Genomic DNA, 25,075 nt, shown 5'->3' with positions numbered 1-25,075 from the left:
AAAATGAGAAATTTCTGGTCAACTTTTAACCCTTATAACTCGCTAACAAAAAAAAATGTTGGTTCCAAAATTGTGCTGATGTAAAGTAGACATGCGGGAAATGTTACTTATTAAGTATTTTGCGTGACATATCTCTGTGATTTAAGGGCATAAAAATTCAAAGTTGGAAAATTGCGAAGTTTTCAACATTTTCGCCAAATTTCCGTTTTTTTCACAAATAAATGCAAGTTATATCGAAGAAATTTTACCACTATCATGAAGTACAATATGTCACGAGAAAACATTGTCAGAATCGCTAAGATCTGTTGAAGCGTTCCAGAGTTATAACCTCATAAAGGGACAGTGGTCAGAATTGTAAAAATTGGCCCGGTCAGTAACGTGCAAACCACCCTCGGGGCTTAAGGGATTAATGATTTGTACATGTGACAGTCTATCAGCTATTAAGCTTGTGAGTAAATAAAGATTTCTTTTGTATGTACTGTAAATTTCCATTGTGTAATTAAATATCTTCTATATTAATGTCTTAGAATAAAGGTCTTAGCCGCTGAGGGAATATTTTGAATCAGATATGTTAGTTTACACTTGTTTTTCCATCCTAATATGTTCCCGGCATCTACAAAATTATCCCAATTCCAATATTCCCTCGTGTAATGCTTTATTTTTACCGTGGTCAGTCTTATCCATTTAATTTTTTATTCTCCAGAATGTGACATATATATTTGCTTTCCAGGTGCTCCCAGAGAAATAAATGGGTTAATAATAGTTACTGCACTCATATTAGAGCCTGAATGGGAAGCGTTCATTTATTTTCTCCTTGTTCCTGTCTGCGGTGACTCAGAGCTTCTGATTTCTTGGTTTAATTTTAACCTCAGTCTGCGATCGTGCTGTTTTTGGTGACAGACAATTCTGCAGGTGCTGGCGACGTAGTAAGGTGTTTTTTTGATGGGGAGGAGGACAAATGGCTGAGCAATGAATGCAAGGGAAGTAGAGTTATAATGGAATTTTTTTACAATCCATGGAACCATAACAGATATTGAGTAGAATATTAAGGAGCGGATCACGGTCTCCATGAGTTCCACCTCTCTTTGCAGCCTGCAGTGTAGAAAAGATACCAGTCAAGAAAGCAGAGCATTTTTTCAGGATAAATATCATTTTCACACCTCAATACTGTTGTTTAGGGAGCGGACAGAGAAACCTCCAATGTCATTTATCTAGAAAAAGTGATACAGACTTGTGAAATCTACCTTAACGCCTTGGTTCATCTCCGCCTGGCCACAATTGAACCATTACCCATATTGTATTCTATCCTTGTATCATGGGGAATTTCTCTCTTTGTGCAGTGTAGGGCAGGCAACATCATAATTGGAGCTCAGTGAATCGGCTCTTGTGACCATAGTTGCGTTGTTGGACTCAGAAAAACATGTATATTTTATTACTTGCATCTTTTCAGACTCTGCAATGGTTTTCCTGAGATTAGCAGTGAGCAATAGTTTATTTCATTAGTGGTTACATGTTTTTTTAAGGGTTATTCAACCTATAAAAAATGACTACACTTGTCATGATAGTTTAGAAATATATAGCTCTATTATAAATATAAAAATACATTTTAAAACATACAAGTAACAAGTGTGTCACGCCAGCCTGGGAGATCTGGGGATAGAAGATCACTTATTGTGTATCGTAAATCTTCCATTTAGACTGTGTATTTGGATCCCATATTAAATGAATTTGGTTTTCTTTGGTGCTGAAGTGGTTAACAACCCTTTCTATGCTGGTCAGAAACATGCAGCTCCATTTCAGCTGCTTCTGATCTGGTCACTGACCCTCTCTGTCCTGCCAGTGAAAGCTCTGCTTCCTTGCTGTTAGGAGACGCTGTGCTGAATAAGAGTTTGTTGTTTGCTATTGAAGATTCATCTTCCTGTGCTGTGTGCTAAAGCTAAGTGGTTGAAGTTTGGAGTTGGAGTTGTGATGTTTTGTAGTTTGCTGTTGCACGTGTGTGTTTATCTCCTGTTCCCTTTCCCCTTTTTGTTTATTCCTCCCTGTCCCTATCCATCTCCCTATTGCTGGTTTGTGCTTTTGTAATATAGACGTTTTCTGATATCCCTGTTTTGTCTTTGTGTTCTGGTTTACCTTTCATTTCTGTCACATGCCTCATGGGGTGGAGAAGGGGACAGATTAGGGTTTTTACACGAGCATAGTAAGGTCGAAGACTTGGGCCTCTCTACCTTTAAGAGTACCCCTGGGACAGGGATAGAGTCCCAGTTACATGGACAGTTTGAGGCCCTCTTTCTTACTGAAGACCATCACAGTGTGACAATATATGTGGGTGGAGACAGGATCATATAAATTTCTACCAAGAAATGAGTAGTTAGGTTTGCATTAAAGAGGATGTCCACTACTAGGACAATACCTTCTTGATGAAAATGTTTGGCCCCTATAAAATAATAGCGCCTATACTCACTTCCTGTACCGGGGCCTATTCCGTGGTGTCAGTACTAGCTCTCCCCTGGGCTCTCATGCGGTGTTGTGACACGTGATACCCGGCCCCCAATCAGAGCTGGCATTACTGTGCTCGCCTTCAGACAAATCAAACATAAACAGGAAGTCCGGGCTGCATCTTTATTATTTTATCGGGGCCAAGCGAGGTTTATGAGAAGTTGTCCAAGTAGTGGACAACCTCTTTAAAGGGACTCTGTCACCTGAATTTGGAGGGAACAATTTTCAGTCATATGGGCGGGGTTTTCGGCTGTTTGATTCACCCTTTCCTTAACCGCTGGCTGCATGCTGGCTGCAATATTGGATTGAAGTTCATTCTCTGTCCTCCGTAGTACACGCCTGCGTAAGGCAAGATTGCCTTGTGCAGGCATGTACTACGGAGGACAGAGAATGAACTTCAATCCAATATTGCAGCCAGCATGCAGCCTGCGGGTAAGGAAAGGGTGAATCAAACAGCCGAAAACCTCGCCCATATGACTGAAAATTGTTCCCTCCAAATTCAGGTGACAGAGTCCCTTTCAAAATATGAATCAAAATATATCTAAAAATGGCTCCAAATTGCAGTAATTGATATAGTGCTAAAAAAACAGAATAAAAATAGTTAAATAGTGAGAGTATAAATCCCTTAAACATGGTGAATGTTCCTAATATATAGATTATTTTCTACAATAAAGCAATGCCACCAGTGACAGTGGTAGATATATAGGGAAAAAGTGCTTAGTGAGCGAATTAGTAATTCATAGAAAATTCAATAAATTAATAATAATAATAATAATAATAATAATAATAATAGAAAATATAACATTATATACAGATAGCCAATTAGGTGCAAAGTGCAAAAGGAGTGCTGCATATAACATGCTTGTCATGATCCAGATCGGGTTTTGAGTCCTGTCTTCCCCTTTTTCTGGTCTGGTCATGCCAGGGGTTAACTTTCTCAGCCTCAGTCTGGTCTCAGGTTTGCTATTTATCTCTGCTGTGTCCTGCAGACCATGTCAGTTATCATTTCTGTCTACGGCGTGTGTAGCTGACTCCGTTTGCCCTGATTTGTCCTGCTTGCTTACTGAACCCGTGTCTGTTTTTCCCTTCTTCCCTTCCTGACTCAGTGTTCCCCTTTCGTGTATTAACTCTCTGGTTTTGATTTGGCTTGGACCCTGACCTGTAGTTTTGTCTCTTGTCTTTGGCATATCTGCTCCTGGCTGGCACTGACCCAATTGGCTTGTTGTTGACTCTGTATTTGCTTATTCCTTTTGTACTGTACTACAGTCTTATATCGACCCGGCTTGTTTTGACTATTCCGCTGCCACCTGGTGGTGGCCTCGCCACTGCATTGAAGGTCTGGTCTTGCTGTGTGAAGTCCTTCCTCCACTCTATTGCCACCTAGTGGAGCTTGCATTAACCTGCATTGCAGCAGCGTGACAATGCTGCATACCATGGCAGAAATGTCTATGTCTCCCTCATAAGCATATAGAAAGGTGAGCCAGTCCTGATGCGAACACATAAGAAACCACACAGTGACAGAAGATATGAAAAACAGTAAACATAGTAAAATTCGATCAACTGAACTACATCATCACCTACGATGTTTGCACCTGATATACTTTTCACCATTGCTTCATCAGGGAGCAAAGGAAGCGATATTAAAGGGGTTGTCCTTTTTCAACGTTTTAACTTCCATTGCATGGCCAGACATATTTGTAACTACAATATATTATCACGGTACTCCCAATCTTAAGCAGTTCCCTCTGATCATGTGACCCTGTTGGTGTTTGCAGTGCAATCCTCTGCTGACATCAGTTTCACAAGTCATGGAGTACAGTGTACCAAAGCACTGCCACATTGACAGGACATAATAAATATTTGTCTACTTTTTCTTTTGAGTTGCATCTCTTTCTAGTTTATGTGCAGATCAATCAACCAGTAAAGGACTTTACACGCTTAGGAATTATATGGAGAAACAGAGGACTATAGGAAGTGAACTGTGGATTAGGCTGCATTATGGAGCATAATGCAGCCCTCAAAACATTGTGTTTGGCTTAAAGCATACAAAGGGTTAGAGTGAGGGCAGAGGAGGCGTTATTCACAGCAGTCCTCTGCGATCAGAGGAAAGTTTATAACGACTGTCTTCATAAGCGAATAAGTCAGGATGTATTGTTGTTTTGGTGTATTGTTGTGTCTGTTGTGTTTGATGTATTGTTGTGTTTGATGACCAGCATACCAGCACTCACTTGTATATAGTGAAGCTCCATCACACATAAAATTCATGTAATGCGAATAATTTATTTTATATTATATATTTTTGTTAGCTATGTGAATATATGTGAATGCTGCATACTGTTGGCACTATGCTATACTTTTAAGGGAACTACACTTCATACTATAGGAGAGTAAATTTGGTACAGAAAACATGAGAAAATCGGTTGATTGCTCAAGTTTTTATTTATTAGTCTCCTACCAATGGAATAGACGTTTCTGCCACTTAGGCATTTATCCTAAACCTCACCACAGTCTTCATCCCAACCCTAGCCCATCACTTCAACCTATCACTAACAACTGGTATCTTAAATTCTTGCTTCAAACAAGCCTCGATCACACCCATCCTCAAAAAGCCCTTTCTTGACCCATTCTCTGTGTCTAGCTATTGCCCCATATCACTTCTCCCCTATGCCTCACAACTACTGAAACAATATGTCCATCTTGAACTGTCCTCCCATCTCTCCTCTTGTTCTATCTTTGACCACTTACAATCTGGCTTCCAAACGCATCGTTCCACTGAAACTGCCCTGACTAAAGTCACCAATGACCCACTAGCTGCCAAATCCAAGTGAAACTACTTTATCCTCCTCATTCTGGACCTGTCCACTGCCTATGAAACAGTGGACCATTCACTCTTACTACAGATTCTCTCATCTCTTGTCATCACAGACTTAGCCCTCCCTTGGATCTTCTCATACCTAACAGACCGGACATTCAGTGTCTCCCACTCACACACCGTCCCTACATCTTGCCCCCTATCTGTCGGTGTCCCACGTCTTTCAGTTTCATCTCTATGCTGATGACACACAGATCTTCCTCTATGGACCCAATATCACCTTTTTACTAACCAGAATTCAACAATGTCTGGATGCTGTTTCTTCTTTCTTTGCTAGATTTCTAAAACTTAACATGGATAAAACAGAATTCATCATCTTTCCCCCATGTCACTAAACCCCCCAACAGGCCTATCCATCAAAGTCAATGGCTTCTCACTCTCCCCAGTCTCACAAGCTCGCTGTCTCAGGGTAACCATTGACTTTGATTTCTCATTCAAAGCACATATCCAAGCCCTTTCCACCATCTGTCGACTCCAACTCAAAAATATTTCACAGATCCTCACATTCCTTAACCTAGAATCTACAAAAACACTAGTGCAGGCCCTCATCATCTCCTTCCTCAACTACTGCAACCTCCTGCTTTGTGGCCTCCTGTCTAGCACTCTGACACCCCTCCAATCTGTCCTAAACTCTGCTGCCTGACTAATCCAACTGTCCCCCTGATATTCCCCGGCCTGTTCTCTCTGTCAATCCTTTCACTGGCTCCCCATTTCCCTGAGACTCCAGTTCAAAATCTTAACCATGGCATACAAAGCGACCTACAACTTGTTTCCTCCATACATCTGAGACCTAATCTCCCAGGACTTGCCTGCATGCAACCTTTGATCATCACAAGATCTCCTTCTCTACTCCCCTCTTATCTCCTCTTCCCACAATCACATACAAGATTTCTCCCGCGCATTCCCCCTACTTTGGATCTCTCTTCCCCAACATATAATCTTGTCTACCGTGGAAACTTTCGAAAATAACCTGAAGACCTTCCTCTTCTGACAAGCGTACAACCTGCAGTAACCCTCGCTCCACCATACCCCTGCATGACCAGCTCTGCCCTCACCTACTGTATCCTCACCCATCCCTTGTAGCCTGTGAGCCCTCGCTGACAGGGTCCTCTCTTCTCTTGTATCAGTTGCTGACAAGATTTGCTCAAGATTACTGTACTTGTTTTTCATTATGTATCCCTCTTTTCACATGCAAAACGCCATGAAATAAATGGCGCTATAATAATAATAATAATAATAATAATCTGTATGGTGCAGTATGCTTCACTGTGATGCATTCAAGCCACTCCATGTATGCACTGACCTCTGCACCATACCGAAAACCTTGGTAAAGGCTGTAATTTCCAAAACATTGGTTTATGTCTATTCCTTTGGTCATAGACTAATGATGCATCATTTGAGCAATCAACCTATTTTCGCGTATTTTATTTAAGTTACTCTCTTACACTTTTGACTTAATGCGAACTTGTCTGCAGGATTTTGCTAAGTAAACTACAGGCATTGTGCATTGACATATTGGCACTGTTACACTAACTAAAACAATACCTGGGCTGAAGAAATCTTTCCTGTTTTTGTGTAATCAGGCCCTGACCCCTGATGAAGCAGTGGTGAAACACGTGTCGGGTCTTGTGGTAGGTGAGCTGATCACTTTCGTGCAGTACTATTTTTTTCCCTTGGTTATATGTAAATATTAGTTTAATATTACTAATATTTATTATTATATACCTTTGGCATATTTGTACATTTAACTTTATCAGCTAAATAATTCTACTAAAGGTTGCATGTACATGCATACAGGCACTTATTTTACATACTACTATAGGATCATACTTTTTTGATCACCTGCGATTGTGCTTTCTTTGTACACATGTACTTGTGAAACTCCCATGGTTATCTCACCTGTCATATACACACACATGGTTATATGTATGCACATGCATGTATGTATGATATAGATTTTTTAAGGTGTCTCTGTTTGTCTTTTGGTGGTTGCTTTAATTATTTTGCATATACTTGTTCTTAATAAATTCATACAATAAAATTTAACTTTTTAAATGATTCTTGAGGTATATTTCATCCCTGGCACAATCTTTTTCTTTCTTTGGTTATTTTTTTTATGCCACATGGGGATGTGCTATACCTTTAAATGAATTGAGATATATTGCTACATTTAATTGAAAATTGTTTGGTATGAGCTGTTTTGAAGTCACAACTTTTTAAAATGGTCTTGTAGGACACCTCTATTTTTCCAGGCATTGCCTTCAAAGCACATTTCCAGTCCCCTGATTTTGTTCTTAGATGTCGGGGCTCAGTCTGATGAGGAAGCATTCTGGCATCATGCACAGGAAACCTTCATGGATTGCTGCTTTCCTGGAATGAGCTGTCCAATTGGACAGTTGAATCCTAGACTTTCCGGGAAAGTTGGCATATAGGATTTCTGCTTGTATGCATGAGGCATAATACAAAAATGTATCCCAAGCATGATGCCACTAGAGATGAGCGGATAGATCAGTGAAGGATTGAGTTTAAGTAGAATTTCCTGAAATTTTTGGTTTCATGCAAATACAAAAACATGAATTTTGGGTCACAAAAAAAATTCCTGCTCTGATGAGGCATCAGAGAGCAGACTAATGCTTTTTTGAGTGGCCATGTGGGAGTCTCCCCATAAAGTCCTTTAGCTAGAACATCTAGTGGATTATCATATCTATTACACTGGTGGCCAGTATCTAAGCCGCGACAGAACAACGGTTCCCAGTGGAGCACAGTTTGTATAGCACAGTCGTTTTCCATATCCAGAGTCACTCGGTATGTCTCTCTCCTGTAGAGTCTACACTTTTATGGTCAGCAGGGTCCTCACTCTCTTCTGTAGAGTGTAAGCTCTTCTAGTCAGTGGTGTCCTCTTGTCACGGGTTTACCATGACAGAGAGAAGCCAGAAGACCACGCAGTCTTGATTTCTCCAACTCCTGCACTGATTAGAAGTGCTTCACCCTCATACTAAACAGCACAGGTTTCTTTTAGCAGTGCAGGGGTTAATCTACTTCAGTTTAGAGCTCCTGGAAGCTTGCTTGGCTGATGCTCTCAGCTGTTCAGAGTTGGCCACTTCCCTCTCTTATTTAAACAGGCCTCTGGTAATCAGGAATTGCCAGAGTTAGCTTTCAAGCTGCATGGTTTAGGAGCTTGGAGTAGTTGGGTTGGATTTACATTGTGACTGTTGCTTGACTTTGGTTGTGTGATAATCCATTTTTTCTCCTTCTTTAATTTTTCCCTTCCTTCCTTCACTCCCCAGTGTATCCCTCTGTTGCTTGTGAGTGCATATTTGTATGATTAGTATTTTCCTTTATCCTTGTACAAATTCCCTTGTTAGTCTAGTTGGTGTATTTCCATACAGTACTATTCCCCTCTTTTCTAGGGGGGGGAGGGGACCAGACTAAGGGCGGATTCAAGAGCTCAGCAAGATACGTGGCCCCGGCTTCTTCACCATTAGAAGTAATCCGGGGAACAGGGATAGATAGGGCGCTCCCTATCACTAGAGACATGGTAGGAGCCCCTAGCCCTGGAATACCCGACAATAGAGTCGTGACACCTCTAAGATCTTATGATTAGTGGTGTCCTCTGTCTCTCTCCTGTAGTATATAAACACTTATGATCTGGCGGGTACTCTCTGTTCTTCCCCCAAAAAAATTTTGTGAACAGTTGCAAGCTTGCCAGTATTGAGATTTGTTAGCCGCTAATTGAATTTCTTGGAATAACTGTTGAAGCCAGCAAATTCGAATTTCAGAAGATCAACTCTTCTCTAGATACCACTTTACCTTATTTTATGAAAGATTCTGATTGTCACTTAATTTCATGTAATTTGTTATATTTAAGGTAATAATTTATCTACTCTTTCTTAATTACACAAGATAGTATAAAAATCTCCAATAGAAGCAAGTTGACTTAATATTGATAATGTGTAACTGCAATTCCTAAGCACTCATATATCACTAATTACATTGATTAAGCTGTAGTGTTGTATATTGGCTCAGCACGGATGATTTACATTAATAGAGTGAACTGGGTGATTGTCCTTAAAGATTTCTACAGAAGAGGACAGAGTTATAGATTACTTGACCTCATCATGAAAAAAAAAATCTGTGCACATTTATCAGAGCAATTAACGCAAAAACTCACAGATTCCTGTGTTCCGCACAGGCGCTGATTAAGGTCATCGTTTTAGTTGACACAGGACAAAACTGGTGACAGGTTCCCTTTAAGTTTTTTGTGTTTTGCATTCTTTTATTCTATGTCAGACTCTTGATTTACAGTAGAGTTGTCTGTCTGAAAAGGTCCAGATGACCTCGTGTCCCTGTCTAATGCATTTATAGTTTGTGATGAAAATATTAATATGGTACGTACAAGACAAGATGATATATTCCATATCACTTATATTGAATATCTCCTCGGCCGTAGCTTGACCAATTCACATTATCCTGACCTTGACAAATGCCTTTCAGGCTTTGTAAGCAGCTCCAGCAACAGCAAAAACATGTGCCTGTGGGAAGATAGGGGTAGTTTGGAGGTCTTTGATAAGGTGGAACAAATGGAGCACCAGGCCACAGTTTATTGATTTGGTTGCATGGGCTCATTTGTCCTCACCAGCGTAACCAGTACATTGCATGGTTACATTTTATAATATTCCCAGTTAGGTTACGTGCACATAGCGTTGGCTAGAATGGTAGAATGGCTAATGAAATCCATTATTACATAAGCTAGTAATATATGTGGTGTGGCAAGATGGCGTCTACATCCTGGAACTACGCCCTGGAATCCTTGGAATGTGAGGTGGATACACTGAAGACCATATATGGATCAGACCTAACATGGACCTATCATAGACTGACACGATGGCTGCTCAGAAGCTGTGCAACGCCCTCTCCCTGCCCGCTACATGATCTTTTGTTTATACTAATAAAGTTCAGTTCTGTGCCAGCTCTTGCCGAGAGAGGAGAGCACATCTGACCCTGTGTCCGATGTTTTTATTTTATGCATGCACTTGGCTCATATTTATCAGGTCAGGGGCAGGCAATTGCTAAGATCTCACCTTAAGAGATCACCCCAATAGCGTCTGTGATGCCAGTGCCGACATGTAAATCCCCTTCAGGAAATCGCATGCAGTCATTTTTATGAAGCAACTTGGCCAGCTATACTGGGGTCGTTCCTCCACCGACATTTTTTACTCTATACCGTGAAGCATGAGCATGCCACTTGTTTTATCCACTTCTGCATTCCTGAACCCTGATGTGGTTAAAAGAAGTGACTTAACACAGATCATGTGCACAGCAATGCCATTTTAGCATTACGGTGCATTATGTCCATTTCATGGGGGGCTTTGGGGGTGTATATTCTGGCAGATTCTGGGTGGAATCCGCCTGGAAAAGACGTCGTGTTCATGTCTAGTAGCTCAGTCCCACCACCTACATCCTCTTGTGATTGTGCAGAATCACGGCTGCTTTTTAACAGAAATCTGCATTTAAAACCTAGAAAGGAATTTGATAATTAATTAGCACAGGTTTTGTAGTGTGAAAGTTTGAAAAATCTGCTGAGCTCAGTGATTAGCTGCTGTGTTGCTGATGCAATGTCGTCACAGCTGCAGCCAGTGATCAACCACCTGAACAACAATGGACCTGGGGAGGGTGAGTTCTGGATGTTTATGTTATTTTTAAAGGGAATCTGTTAGCAGGTTTGTTATTTAATCTGACAGCAGCATAATATAGAGACAGAGACCCTGATTCCAGTGATGTATCACTTAGTTTATTTGTTGCAGCAGTTATGACAGTTGTTGAGCTATGTATAACCCCTGCCCCATAGCTTTCTGTGTACACTGTATAGTGACAGGGTGCTGCTAATCAGTCCTGAGTGCACATTTGGACCAGGATGTATGAGGATATTTGTCTTGTAGTGATAATCTCCTTCTGATAAAACACTGATTATATTGAAATAGCAGAAGGCAATGAGTGACACATCACTGTAATATGGGTCTCTGCTCCTACATTAGGGTGCTCTCTGATTACATTGCAAAAACCTGATGACAGATTTCCCGTAATACAGGCACACTGATGGCGTGCCAAATCTCTTTTTAGGTGCACTCCATTCTGCAAAATAATTTGCAACCTTTTTCGCCTTTATTGAAAAGTGGCAATTAAAATTTGTGGACCTGTATTGACGGGATGTGGCTGGTATATTTCCCACAAGTCTACGACAAATTTACTATCCATGAAGGCAGATGATGGCACAAGGTTTAGCACACCGTTTTTTCAATGTTTTTTTGAGAAGGACGAGATGTGCCAAATATATTAAAAGGGATTTGGCACATTTTGCTCCAGCTCACTTCAGTTTACTACTGGCATATGAAATAAATCGCTACCAGTCATATCCACACACAGAAGATTTTTTTTCCTCTTACGGTAATTATTTTAATTTAAAACTCATCTTGTTTTATGGAATTTAATAGAATAAATTAATATTTATTGAGGGACTGCCTGGTTATGATATTTAGGCCCCATTCAGCACATACAGTGGGGAAATAAGTATTTAATCCCTTGCTGATTTTGTAAGTTTGCCCACTGACAAAGACATAAACATTTTAACATTAAGGCTGCCGTCACACTAGCAGTATTTGGTCAGTATTTTACATCAGTATTTGTAAGCCAAAACCAGGAGTGGGTGATAAATGCAGAACTGGTGCATATGTTTCTGTTATACTTTTCCTCTATTTGTTCCAATCCTGGTTTTGGCTTACAAATACTGATGTAAAATACTGACCAAATACTGCTAGTGTGACGGCAGCCTAAGGCCGGTTTCACACATCAGTGGCTCCGGTACGTGAGGTGACAGTTTCCTCACGTATAGGAGACACTGACACACGTAGACCCATAAAAATCAATGCACCTGTGCAGATGTCATTGATTTTTTGCGGACCGTGTCTCCGTGTGCCAAACACGGAGACATGTCAGTGTTCGTGGGAGCGCACGTATTACACGGACCCATTAAAGTCAATGGGTCCGTGTAAAACACGGACCTCACACGGACGTTCTCCGTCTGGGGTCCGTGTGCGTGCAGGAGACAGCGCTACAGTAAGCGCTGTCCCCCCCACATGGTGCTGAAGCCGTGATTCATATGTTCCCTGCAGCAGCGTTTGCTGCAGAGAAAATATTAATAATAGTGTTTAAAATAAAGATCTATGTGTCTGCCGCCCCCCCACCCCCTGTGCGCCCCCCCGCTGTTCAGAAAATACTCACCCACTCCCACATTGGCTGTCACTCCTTCCTCTCTGCCCCGCGCCTCCTACTGTATGCGGTCACGTGGGGCCGCTCATTTACAATCATGAATAGTCGGCTCCGCCCCTATGGGAGGTGGAGCCACATATTCATGACTGTAAATGATCGGCCCCACGTGACCGCATACACTAGAAGCCGCGGCCAGACCAGGAAGCAGCGAGGGAGGCGGGTAAGTATTTTCTGAACAGCGGGGGGGGGGGGCGCACAGGGGGTGGGGGGGCGGCGGACACATAGATCTTTATTTTAAACACTATTATTCATATTTTCTCTGCAGCAAACGCTGCTGCACAGAAGATATGAATCGCGGCTTCAGCACAATGCAGGGTACCAGACGCGTGGGTACCACACGCTCCGTGTGGTACCCACTCGCCATACGGGCGGCACACGTGTGCCGCACGTATGGCCTACGTGAGTTCCCAGGCACACGGACACGGATAACTCCGGTACCGATTTATTCCGGTACCGGAATTATCTGGACGTGTGGGACAGCCCTAAGAGATAGAAAATCAAAAATAATGCAGGTAACGAGTTGATTAGGAGCGTCTAAACTGGTCTGCAGGAGCCAGAACTCTTAATGGTTGGTAAGGGATCAAATACTTATTTCTCACTGCAAAATGCAAATTTATATAATCTGTACAATATGATTTTATGGATTGTATTTTTGATATGGCCAATATACGTCTCACACTGGTAACACCATATTTTATTTATGATAATCTCTGGAGCCAGATTATCATGCAGATCTATGTCCGGCCCATAGTTCTGAAAACTCATTTACATATAAGAAAAACGTGGATTTTTCTTGAATAAGATATCGAATCGCAGATAACAAGGTATCATTTTATTCAGCTTGCTATGACCTACATAGGCGTCTAAGGCTGGTTTCACATTTGTGGATGGAGGTGCTGCAGAGGGCTGCGTACGTCCTCCGTGAAGCTCCGCCCACTGCCGCACCTCCTCCGGTCAGCTCTGCCTACGTCGGCATGCGGCGTGTTTACCCTATCTTTACCATTAGGTACGCAGGCCATGCCGATGTATGCAGATGCCCCCATATGCGTCATTTTGACGGTGCGACGACTGCACCAAAATGCAACTCGCTGAGTTTGGCGCAGGTCGCCGCACCATCAAAATGACGCATGCGGAGGCATCCGCATACATCGGCATGGCCTGTGTACCTAATGGTAAAGATAGGGTACGCACGCTGCATGCTGACGTAGGCGGAGCTGACCGGAGGAGGTGCGGCGGTGGGCGGAGCTTTACGGAGGACGTACGCAGCCCTCCGCAGCACCTCCATCCACATATGTGCACCAGCCTAAGGAGGGGTGATCTTACTAACAGATTCCCATTAAAGCTACAGAACAAGGTCACTGAGATGCTGAAAAGCCTAAAAGTCACCAACACTTTGCTGACTCAGTAACTGCAGAGTTCAGACCTCATCTGGCATTACATCAGCACAAAATCTGTGTGCAGAGAACTTCATGGCATAAGGTTTCATGGACGAATAGCTGCATGCAAGTCTTACATCACCAAGCACAATACCAAGCGTGGGATTTAGTGGTACAAAGCACAGTACCACTGAACTCTGGAGTAGTGGAAACATGTTTTGTGGAGTAACGAATCACACTTCTCTATCTGGTAGGCTGATGGTCTGGATATGGAAAATGCCAGGAGGATGATACCGGCCTGACCGTGTTGTGCCACCTATGAAGTTTGGGGGAGGAGGCCTAGTACTAAGATATTGTCCTTCAGGGACTTACTAGACCCTTTTATTCCAGGGAAGGGAAATCTTAATACTTCAGTATAGGAAGACTTTTAGGACAATTCTATTCTTCCAGCTTTGTAGGAACAGTTTGGGGAAGGCCATTTTCTGTTCCAGCATGACATTGCCCCAGTTCTTAAAGCAAAGTCCAAGTATAGTGATTTTGGTGTGGACGAACTTTAGCGGCTGCATAGAACTCTTGTCTGAACACCTTGGTAATTAAGTAAAATGGGGATTGGGAGCTGTAAAAATGGGGCATTTTTTCCCCTATACTTAAAAAAAAAATTGATACGTCCAAAAATGTTTTCAAGCTGAAGCTTGTACAGATTATTATGACTGTAATTCCCATCATTTTACATTCACAGTGAATGCAGCTGATGTCTCATCAGAATTGTGGGCTGTACTGTAGATATGGATCAATTATGATGTTTGGTTTTTTTATGCTTTTTCAATGTGTTCATAAAAAATGTTGACTGTCCATGATTTTATGATAAGCTGTCCAGAAAATATAGAAAATGAAGTTGGCAACAATAATAGAGGTCCGGAACTGTTGGGTCATAGAAGACCTAGACAGTTCTGCAGTGCAGTCAGGAGGCTGCGTTTCTCTTGTAACTGAGGCTAATATTCCTGCCCCAGTTACAAGGGAAATAAGATGCAAATCACAAAATATTTAAATGCCCCCTCCACCTCCCAAAAGTGTTTTAAGAATTTATGGGGGGCAAAATGTGTAAAATAAATAAATAAAAAAATAATTAATAAAAAAAATGTTGCTGTCAATCCACATTTCTGTTAATAACCCCGGCCCTGTAAAAAAAAAAAAAAAAAGAATATGTAAGCGGAAGCGTTACAGTTAAAATCACATGTATGAAAAAAAAACCAGAAAATGTGCGTGGTGAGGAACGGGGTAAATGATTCGATCTTGAACTGTTTAAACAGTGTAATTCACATTTACCGCACAGTCAAAAAGACTTAACAGCCTTGTGTGCCGAAAGGAAAAGTACATGACATCTACTTGTTAAGGCTTGTTAATATTATCAATTTGACTTATTATGATGTAAATATAGTATAAATATTTTGTTCACAACTGTTTAAGCAGGACATTTTCTGGACTAATTTAACTGTTTATTCAGGACAGTATTTGGACTAATTTGATTTTATATTAAAGACAATATTCTTATCTTGATATTTTCAATTGATCAAGTGGATATATATATTTTTTTTTTTCACTGTACTTCTAATAATTATGTCTCTTTCTTCTATTGCTTGAAAAGGGATTTGCAGCGCAAACTTTATAGTATGGATAGTATAAATATTGATCATTGCATAAAGATATCGTTATGATAATATGGTGAAAATGTATTCTTGGCACTTAGATATTTTCCTTGTTGTGGTCATTATGTGAAGCTTAGTAAATACCCAACAACACAACAATGAGCAGCATAGCCGAAATAAATACTATTTCAACAAATTCCAAAAATAATTAAACTATTTATGCTAAAAAATGTACAAAAACAGACAACTACATATCAGGACTAATCGCTATCAAATATAAAGAGAGGATTATGGATCACAAGGACCCAAAAAAACGACCACCATGTCCAAATACCGATGTATAAAAAAGTTTAAATTTTATTATTTCACAACAATTGTAGAAAAAATACAAATATACATCATGTATATATTGATGTATATTTGTATTTTTTCTACAATTGTTGTGAAATAATAAAATTTAAACTTTTTTATACATCGGTATTTGGACATGGTGGTCGTTTTTTTGGGTCCTTGTGATCCATAATCATCTCATTATGTGAAGCTTGTAGTGCAAAGTTTTACTTAGAGTTTTTGAACTCCAGTTCTTGACTCTTAGGGTATGTTCACACTTGGTGTTTTTGTACCGTTTTTGATGCATTTTTTCTTTTTAAACACTGAAAGAATGGACATGCTGGACTTTTCAGAAGTCGAGCAGCTGATGAAAACATAAAGAGAAAAAAACAAGCGTGAGCATGAGATTTTCAAAATAATGTTTGCTTTGCTGGAACGGTAAAATGTAGCATTTATGTTGCGGAAAAAAGTCAACAAAAACGTTGCAAAGTTACTATATAAGGATGCTATGGGCCCTGAACTTGTCTCTTGTTCCTCTTGCAGGAGGGCGATTCACTTGGGGCCATGGAGAAAGTTTGCAGACAGCTGACTTACCACCTCAGCCCGCACTCACAGTGGAAACGTCAAGGTATTGTGAAGCGGAAGCCGCAGGCCTGGTGAGTCGCCTTTCCAGAAACAGCGAAAGTTGACAGCTCATGGATCTGAACTTGATACGGGGGATCTGCAAGTGTTTTTATTGAACACATTGCTTGTTTTCTTTTGCCTCCTGTTGTCCTCCCTACTTGTTTTGTATGCACATGACTTGTTGTGAAAGCCCTGGGCTCATACGTGACCCAGATCTTTAATGTAACCTACATCACCACTTCCTTGTAGGCTCTTCACAACCTTTTACAATGTGCTGGATCATCCCCTGCCTGCATATCCTCGCAACCTCTTTCCTTATAATAACCTTTATCGCTGAGGTTTTTCTGCCTCGGCCGCTCTCATTTTCTCATCATTCAGCATCATTATTAATGGGGTGAAAACTTTTCTGATGAATATAGTTCTTCACTTTCAGCATTAGACCTGTATAATATGCTTGGAGGTTAAACATAAACGTATGTAATAGGTTGTATAGCATTTCACTTGTAAATGCACTTCCAAAGTATGTTAATAGGAAAGGGATTACATTGTATATTTTACTCAAAGGCGTATATGGATGTGACATGAAGCTACGATTTTACTCCCCACCTAGCCCTAAGGATGTCATAAGTCACTATATATTACTAGATGGTGGCCCGATTCTGACGCATCTGGTATTCTAGAATATGTATGTAGTTTATTTATGAAGTTTTCAGAATAATGCAATTTATAAACAGGATTCGGCCGGCAGGGCGTGACCAATTAGCGAAGCGTGGTTCAAATTCTGTGCCAATTCTCGGCCGGACTGCGCCTATCGCTGAAGTGAAGCCAGGGCCGGCTCCAGGTTTTTGAGGGCCCCGGGCGAAAGAGTCTCAGTGGGCCCCCCTCTTTAACACATACCATGATTCATGATGCACAGATACAGCAGAGAAATATACCACAGCCAAGTAGCATATAACACAGCCCACGAAGCATATAGCACAGCCACATAGCATATAGCACAGGCCACGTAGTATATAACACAGCCCACGTAGCATATAGCACAGCCCATATAGCATATAGCACAGCCACGTAGCATATAACACAGCCACGTAGCATATAGCACAGCCACGTAGTATATAGCACAGCCACGTAGTATATAGCACAGCCCATGTAGTATATAGCACAGCCCACGTAGTATATAGCACAGCCCACGCAGTATATAGCACAGCCCACGCAGTGTATAACACAGCCCACGTAGTATATAGCACAGCCCACGCAGTGTATAACAGCCCACGTAGTATATAGCACAGCCCACGCAGTGTATAACACAGCCCACGCAGTATACAGCACAGCCCACGTAGTATATAACACAGCCCACGTAGTATATAACACAGGCAACTGTTGTGAATTCTGCTCTTGGGTTCCCTCCGGTGGTTGTTGATAGTAATGCAGTTGTCCCTGGGTTGCAATCCAGGGCAGGTGTCCCTGCTGATTGCAGCTCTGACTGGGATATTTAGGTGTGCAGGATTCATTAGCCCTTGCCAGTTGTCCATTGTTCTTGGAGGTTTTGCATCTCTGTCTCGTTCCTCCTGCCCTGCTGCTAATTCAGCAAAGATAAGTGTCTGGTTTTTGTTTCTACAGCACACATGCTGTGTGCTTTACAATTCAGTGCTATTCATGGTTTTTTCTTGTCCAGCTTAGACTGTGTTTGGATATTTTCAGTCAAGTTGGATTTTCAGGAGAAGCAGATATACATTCCATGTCTTTAGTTAGATGTGGAATTTTTGTATTATCTGCTGTGGATATTTTTAGGGTTTTAATACTGACCGCTTAGTATTCTGTCCTATCCTTTCCTATTTAGCTAGCGTGGCCTCTTTTGCTAAATCCTGATTTCTGCCTGCGTGTGTCTTTTCCTCTAATACTCACAGTCATTATTTGTGGGGGGCTGCCTATCCTTTGGGGGTCTGCTCTGAGGCAAGATAGAATTCCCATTTCCATCTATAGGGGTATTTAGTCCTCCGGCTGTGTCGAGGTGTCTAGGATGTGTTAGGTACACCCCACGGCTACTTCTAGTTGCGGTGTCAGTTTAGGGTTTGCGGTCAGTACAGGTTCCACCTACTCCTGAGAAAGTCCCATGCGGCTCCAAGGTCACCAGATCATAACAGGCAATGTAGTATATAGCACAGCCACATAGTATATTGCCAAACCATGTATATTGCACAGCTATGTAGTATATAACACAGCTCACGCAGTATATAACACAGCCACGTAGTATATTGCCCAGCCATGTAATATATTGCACAGCTACGTAGTATATAGCACAGCTCACGTAGTATATAGCACAACTCACGTAGTATATAACACAGCCACGTAGTATATTGCCCAGCCACGTAATATATTGCACAGCTACGTAGTATATAGCACAGCTCACGTAGTATATAGCACAACTCACGTAGTATATAACACAGCCATGTAGTATATTGCCCAGCCACGTAATATATTGCACAGCCCACGTAGTATATAGCACAGAGACGCAGTATATAACACAGCCCACGCAGTGTATAACAGCCCACGTAGTATATAGCACAGCCCACGTAGTATATAACACAGCCCACGTAGTATATAGCACAGCCACATAGTATATTGCCCAGCCATGTATATTGCACAGCTATGTAGTATATAACACAGCTCACGCAGTATATAACACAGCCACGTAGTATATTGCCCAGCCACGTAGTATATTGCACAGCTACGTAGTATATAGCACAGCTCACGTAGTATATAGCACAACTCACGTAGTATATAACACAGCCACGTACTATATTGCCCAGCCACGTAATATATTGCACAGCCCACGTAGTATATAGCACAGAGACGCAGTATATAACACAGCTCACGCAGTATGTAACACAGCCCACGTAGTATATAGCACAGCGATGTAGTATATAGCACAGCCCACGTAGTATATAGCACAGAGACGTAGTATATAACTCAGCACACGCAGTATATAACTAAGCCCACGTAGTATATAACACAGCCCACGTAGTATATAGCAATGTGGGCACCATATCCCTGTTAAAAAAAAAAAGAATTAAAATAAAAAATAGTTATATACTCACCTTCCAGCGGCCCCCAGATCCAGGCGAGGCGTTTAACGATACTCCTCGTGACGCTCCGGTCCCAAGAATGCATTCCGTCTCGCGAGATGATGACATAGTTGTCTCACGAGACCGCTACGTCTTCATCTCGCGAGACCGCAATGCATGGCCCGGAGCGTCGCGAGGAGCGGGAAAGGCGCCGGAAGGTGAGTATATAATGATTTTTTATTTTTTTTAAATTATTTTTAACATCAGATCTTTTTACTATTGATGCTGCATAGGCAGCATCAATAGTAAAAAGTTGGTCACACAGGGTTAATAGCAGCGTTAACGGACTGCGTTACACCGCGGCATAACGCTGTGTAACGCAGCCATTGACCCTGTGTGAGTGCTGACTGGAGGGGAGTATGGAGAGGGCACTGACGGAGAGTAGGAAGGGGCGACTTCGCCTGCCGGCCGCGACCAATCAGCAACGCGGGATTTCCGTGGCAGACAGACAGACAGACAAACAGACGGAAGTGCCCCTTAGACGATTATACAATAGATAATAACCCAAAGTACAAAAATAAAAAACATTATACACTAATAATAAATCATATACAGGCATAGAATAACTTTTTTTTAGCTCATCCTGAAAAAAAAACACCAACTATGTTTCTGTTGAACACATGACCACCGATGGTGTCATGTCAGCAGACGTTGTGATGACCCAATGCATAAGAATATATACTACATTGGTAAAAGGTGTATATAGGTTAAACTCACGCTTGCCAACTCTTACCGGATTGTCCAGGAGGCTCTCAGAAAAAAAGGAGGGATATACAGGACACTCACGAGAGTTGTGAAATGTCCCAAGTGCCATAGGAGCATCCCAGACATAACAATGTGACGTAGCCACTATAATAAGTATCAACATTCATTTATAAAAAAAAAGGACCAACAGGGAAGAACTTGGGATAATAAAGGAATATAAGAAGAAGGGGAAGGGAGGGAACTGAGGAATAAGGGTAGAGGAAGTGGAGGTGGGAAGGAGGTGGAATCCTGTTTAAAACTTGAAAGTATATTATTTTAAAGTTGTCATGTTGGGTAAGGCTGAAATTCCTTGATCTTTGTCAAAAATCCATGGTTCCATATCCAACCATCACTTATGCTATATGCCACTGTATATTATGACTACGTGTAATGCTGAGTACACTTATAAAAGGTGTATATAGATGTAGACTTATATAGTAGGCCTTTACTAAAAACCTATGACTTGGCCCATCACCCAACTGCCCTGGCACAAGTCAAGATAAATGGTAAAGACTATAAAACTTTGGACACATCTGTTTTTTGCAATTGTTTTCCTTGTTCTTACTGGAATGTGGACATTGTAGATTCAGACTGAAATCAGCAAAACCACAAAGGAACACATATGGAAACAAGGAGTAAATAAACAGGCGTGTAACAAATCAGAATATCTGTTAAACCTCAGATTCCTCACATTACCCAATTTTACACCCAATTAGAAGAGTCTAAGGTTTTACACATATTCTGATTTGTTTTACACATCTCTTTTTAATCCTCATTTTTATGTTTTCCTTTGTGCTTTTGCTGCTTTCAGTCGAATCTACAATGTACACATTCCAATAAGAACAATGAAAACCATTGCTTGAACAGGTGTGTCCAATCTTCTGACTGGCACAATAAACACAGCTTAAAACTTTTCAGTCCAGGTGAAAAAATTATCACTGAATCTAATCAGAAGTGATTATACTGTTAATATGACTATATGTCGAGATGATCCAATTTCTAAAAATGTACAGCAAAGCTCGCAATAATATATATTATGGAAATAAAATGGAAAATTTAATAATATCTTTAACGGGTTGTTGAGAAAATGGTAAGTATACCCTATCCACCAATGGGACCCCCACCAATTCCAAAAATGGGGCCATAGACCCACTTGCCTTTTTCAGCAGTTCCTTAGACAATGAATAGAGTGCGGTCGAGCGTTCGCGCCTTTCCTCCATTGATAGCATGGCTTTGCAGAACATCATCATCATTTTTGATGTTTCAGTGCATTAGACAAATATCATGTAATTAAGTCCTGCACTTGTCGAGCAGGTTGTCTTGCTCAGCAGCCAGATGAATATGCAGCATGTGTTCACAAATCAAGCACACACAACTGTGTGAGTTGTTGGCGGAACCATCTGAGATTGTGCTTGTGAATAGACTGTGCTCTCATCGTTAATTGCTTTGCTTTAATTATGTCTTGGCCACTTTTTAGAACATAAAGAAAAGTGAAATGACTTCCAGTTTTCGCCATTTCAAGCGTAATTGCTTTTTCATCTAAGCATGTAAAATGCCAGAGATCTGCACAATTACTTAACGCCAACAACACCCTGCCATACAAAAACACAATGAATATGTGAAGCCTCTTAAAGGAAATGTGCCATCATAAATTGGATTAAAGGGAAACCATCAGCAGTATTTCAAACCCCAAACTATATACTGTATTTTTCAGATTATAAAACACACTTTTTTGCCCCAGATTTGGGAGAGATATGAGTGGGGTGTCTTATAATCTGAAGGTAACTGATCGAGGGGGCGCGGCTGTGGTGGAGCGGGGTCACAGGAGGTAGGGTCACTGTTTCAGGAGGCTGGCGGCAGCAGGAGTGGGGCAATGCCCTGGGTGTTTACCAAAATCACAACCTGCGCTTGCGTTGACTCTGGCAGCCAATTTCCTGAAGCCCACTGCAGGGAAATCAATGAGAAAGGGGACTCCATTCACCGGCGCTGACATAATACAAGAGCCCAGGGCCCGCAGCCTCGCACCGCCTGAACACACCCTCCTCCTAGCTGGGGCCCACAGCGTCACTCCACTCCTGCCGCCGCCGGCCTCCTGAGGCAGCGACCCTGCTGCCTCCTGTGATCCGCTCCACTGCCACCAACACCCGGTAAGCTACCGTTAAAACAGACTATAAGATGCTTCACCATTTTATTTAAAAAAAAAAATTCCCTATTTTCCACTCTAAAATTTGGGGTGCGTCTTGTAGTCTCCAAAATATGGTATATGCACATGCAGCTCTTTCAAATACAAATTCAGCAATACCCTTCCATGGTCAGTCCATTCATCTGTTAGGGTACTGTCTCACAGTGGCACTTTTGTAGCTACGACGGTACGATCCGTGACGTTCCAGCGATATCCATACGATATCGCTGTGTCTGACACGCAGCGGCGATCAGGGACCCCGCTGAGAATCGTACGTCGTAGCAGATCGTTTGGAACTTTATTTCGTCGCTGGATCTCCCGCTGTCATCGTTGGATCGGTGTGTGTGACACCGATCCAACGATGCGTTCGCTTGTAACCAGGGTAAACATCGGGTTACTAAGCGCAGGGCCGCGCTTAGTAACCCGATGTTTACCCTGGTTACCATCGTAAATGTAAAAAAAAAAAAACAGTACATACTCACATTCCGGTGTCCGTCAGGTCCCTTGCCGTCCGCTTCCCGCACTGACTGACTGCCGGCCGTAAAGTGAAAGCAGAGCACAGCGGTGACGTCACCGCTTTGCTGTTAGGGCCGGCGCTCAGTCAGTGCAGGAAGCGGACGCCGGGGGACGCGAAGGTGAGTATGTACTGTTTGTTTTTTTACATTTTACACTGGTAACCAGGGTAAACATCGGGTTACTAAGCGCGGCCCTGCGCTTAGTAACCCGATGTTTACCCTGGTTACTCGGGGACCTCGGCATCGTTGGTCGCTGGAGAGCGGTCTGTGTGACAGCTCCCCAGCGACCACACAACGACTTACCAACGATCACGGCCAGGTCGTTTCGCTGGTCGTGATCGTTGGTAAATCGTTTAGTGTGACAGTACCCTTAATGAGAAATCAGCATTTGAATTAATACGAAAATGAGTCTGAAACACTATTTGTAAATCTGAAGCCTCTGTCACTTCAGGTCTATTTCCCACCTAGTACTGTCACCTCCTGATTGACTGACAGCCTTTATGCTGTGTGATTTCAAGCAGAGTAGCTGTTGGGTGGAAGTAGATCTGAAATGAGTCTTTAGATCTACCTTAGACATGCATATCAATTCAAATATTGATGAAGGATTATGGTAATTCTTAAGCCTCTGTCACTCCAGCTCCATTCCCCACTCAGCGCCGCCTTTTCCTGCTTGACAGATGGTCCTGCTGCCTGAAATCAAATGACATAGAGACTGTCAGTCAAATATGAGGAGGTGGCACTGGATGAGGAATAGAGCTGGAGTGACGGAGGCTTCACATCTACAAACACTGTAGCTCTTCAGCCTCACTTGGATATCAATTCAATCGCTGGTTTCTCAGTAATGGAGGACATGTAATGTAAAGGTGTTGCAGGAGTTAAATGTGCATATAAATAATTTGGGGGTGAAATCCTGCTGACAGATTTTCTTTAAAAATAACGGAAATCTATGTCAGTTCATAGCTGGTGTAGATTTTCATTTGTGGGGCACGGACAAACCAAGATCCACCACATTTTGTAAAGTTTGGGCACCTCTTAATAAATTTATTGCATCTTGTTCCAGCGGGTTTCTGTATAACACTGCCATAAGTACTGTCACTAATTTCCCCCCACCTCTTTTCTGTCATTGGACTGACAATTGTAGGAACCAAAACATGAAAAATATGGCATAAAATTACAAAAATTAATATGGAAAAAATGAAATATTTCGACTATGTAACAGGAAAGGAATTTTCTAAGAATCGCATTTGCAGCAATAACATATGCGGTGAATTACTACAGAAGTCAAAGTGAACTAAAACCGAGATATGGAAATTACTGCGAGCATGGATTTTCCTTAATGTCTTTGTGGAAAAACATGGAACAACTGAGGTTGTGACAATACAGTTACAGTCAGTTTTCCATAGACAGATAACATATTCTAGTTGGATCTGTGCCTTTAAAAGTGACGATAATAGTCAAGTAGTATGGGTTATTTTTCATTTTTCTCTGTATTTTTCTTAGACTTTAGTAATCATTATTTAGATTATTTTCCTAGTATTACTAATTTCTGTTTATGCTTAGAGATTTAGCAAATTAAAGCAAACATGTAGAAGTCATAGACTGCTGAACAAACTAGGTTAATTATGCCCTCGATGAGGTACTGCATGGCTGTGACCTCCGTGGTGCAGACACAGGAGGTCCGCTGTGTAATGAGAGCTCGGGCAAAGGGTTGACCAAGGTCTTAGAGAGACAAAGAAGATACAACTTCTATTTAAGCCGGTAGGAGTGAAAACCAGAGAAATTGTTTCTCAATATAGGACCCATGGCTATCATCTGCCAATGGGTGCAGAAAAGTTCTTT

The 25,075-nt window shown here is 41.7% G+C and overlaps 1 protein-coding gene across 1 annotated transcript in view; it reads left to right on the top strand.

Moving 5' to 3' along the window:
- The window catches only part of LRRC75A (leucine rich repeat containing 75A), a 444,884-nt gene that overhangs the window by 193,322 nt on the left and 226,487 nt on the right, over positions 1 to 25,075 (top strand). The window contains exon 3 of the mRNA XM_077294372.1: positions 16,590 to 16,702. Within this exon, the coding sequence (XP_077150487.1) occupies positions 16,590 to 16,702 (113 nt within the window). The remainder of the gene's footprint in view (positions 1 to 16,589; positions 16,703 to 25,075) is intronic.

This window comes from Ranitomeya variabilis, chromosome 3 (assembly GCF_051348905.1).
Source record: "Ranitomeya variabilis isolate aRanVar5 chromosome 3, aRanVar5.hap1, whole genome shotgun sequence".
NCBI classification, from domain to species: domain Eukaryota; kingdom Metazoa; phylum Chordata; class Amphibia; order Anura; family Dendrobatidae; genus Ranitomeya; species Ranitomeya variabilis.
Note: the sequence above shows the minus strand (reverse complement) of the source record. Positions and strands in the feature narration are given on the sequence as shown.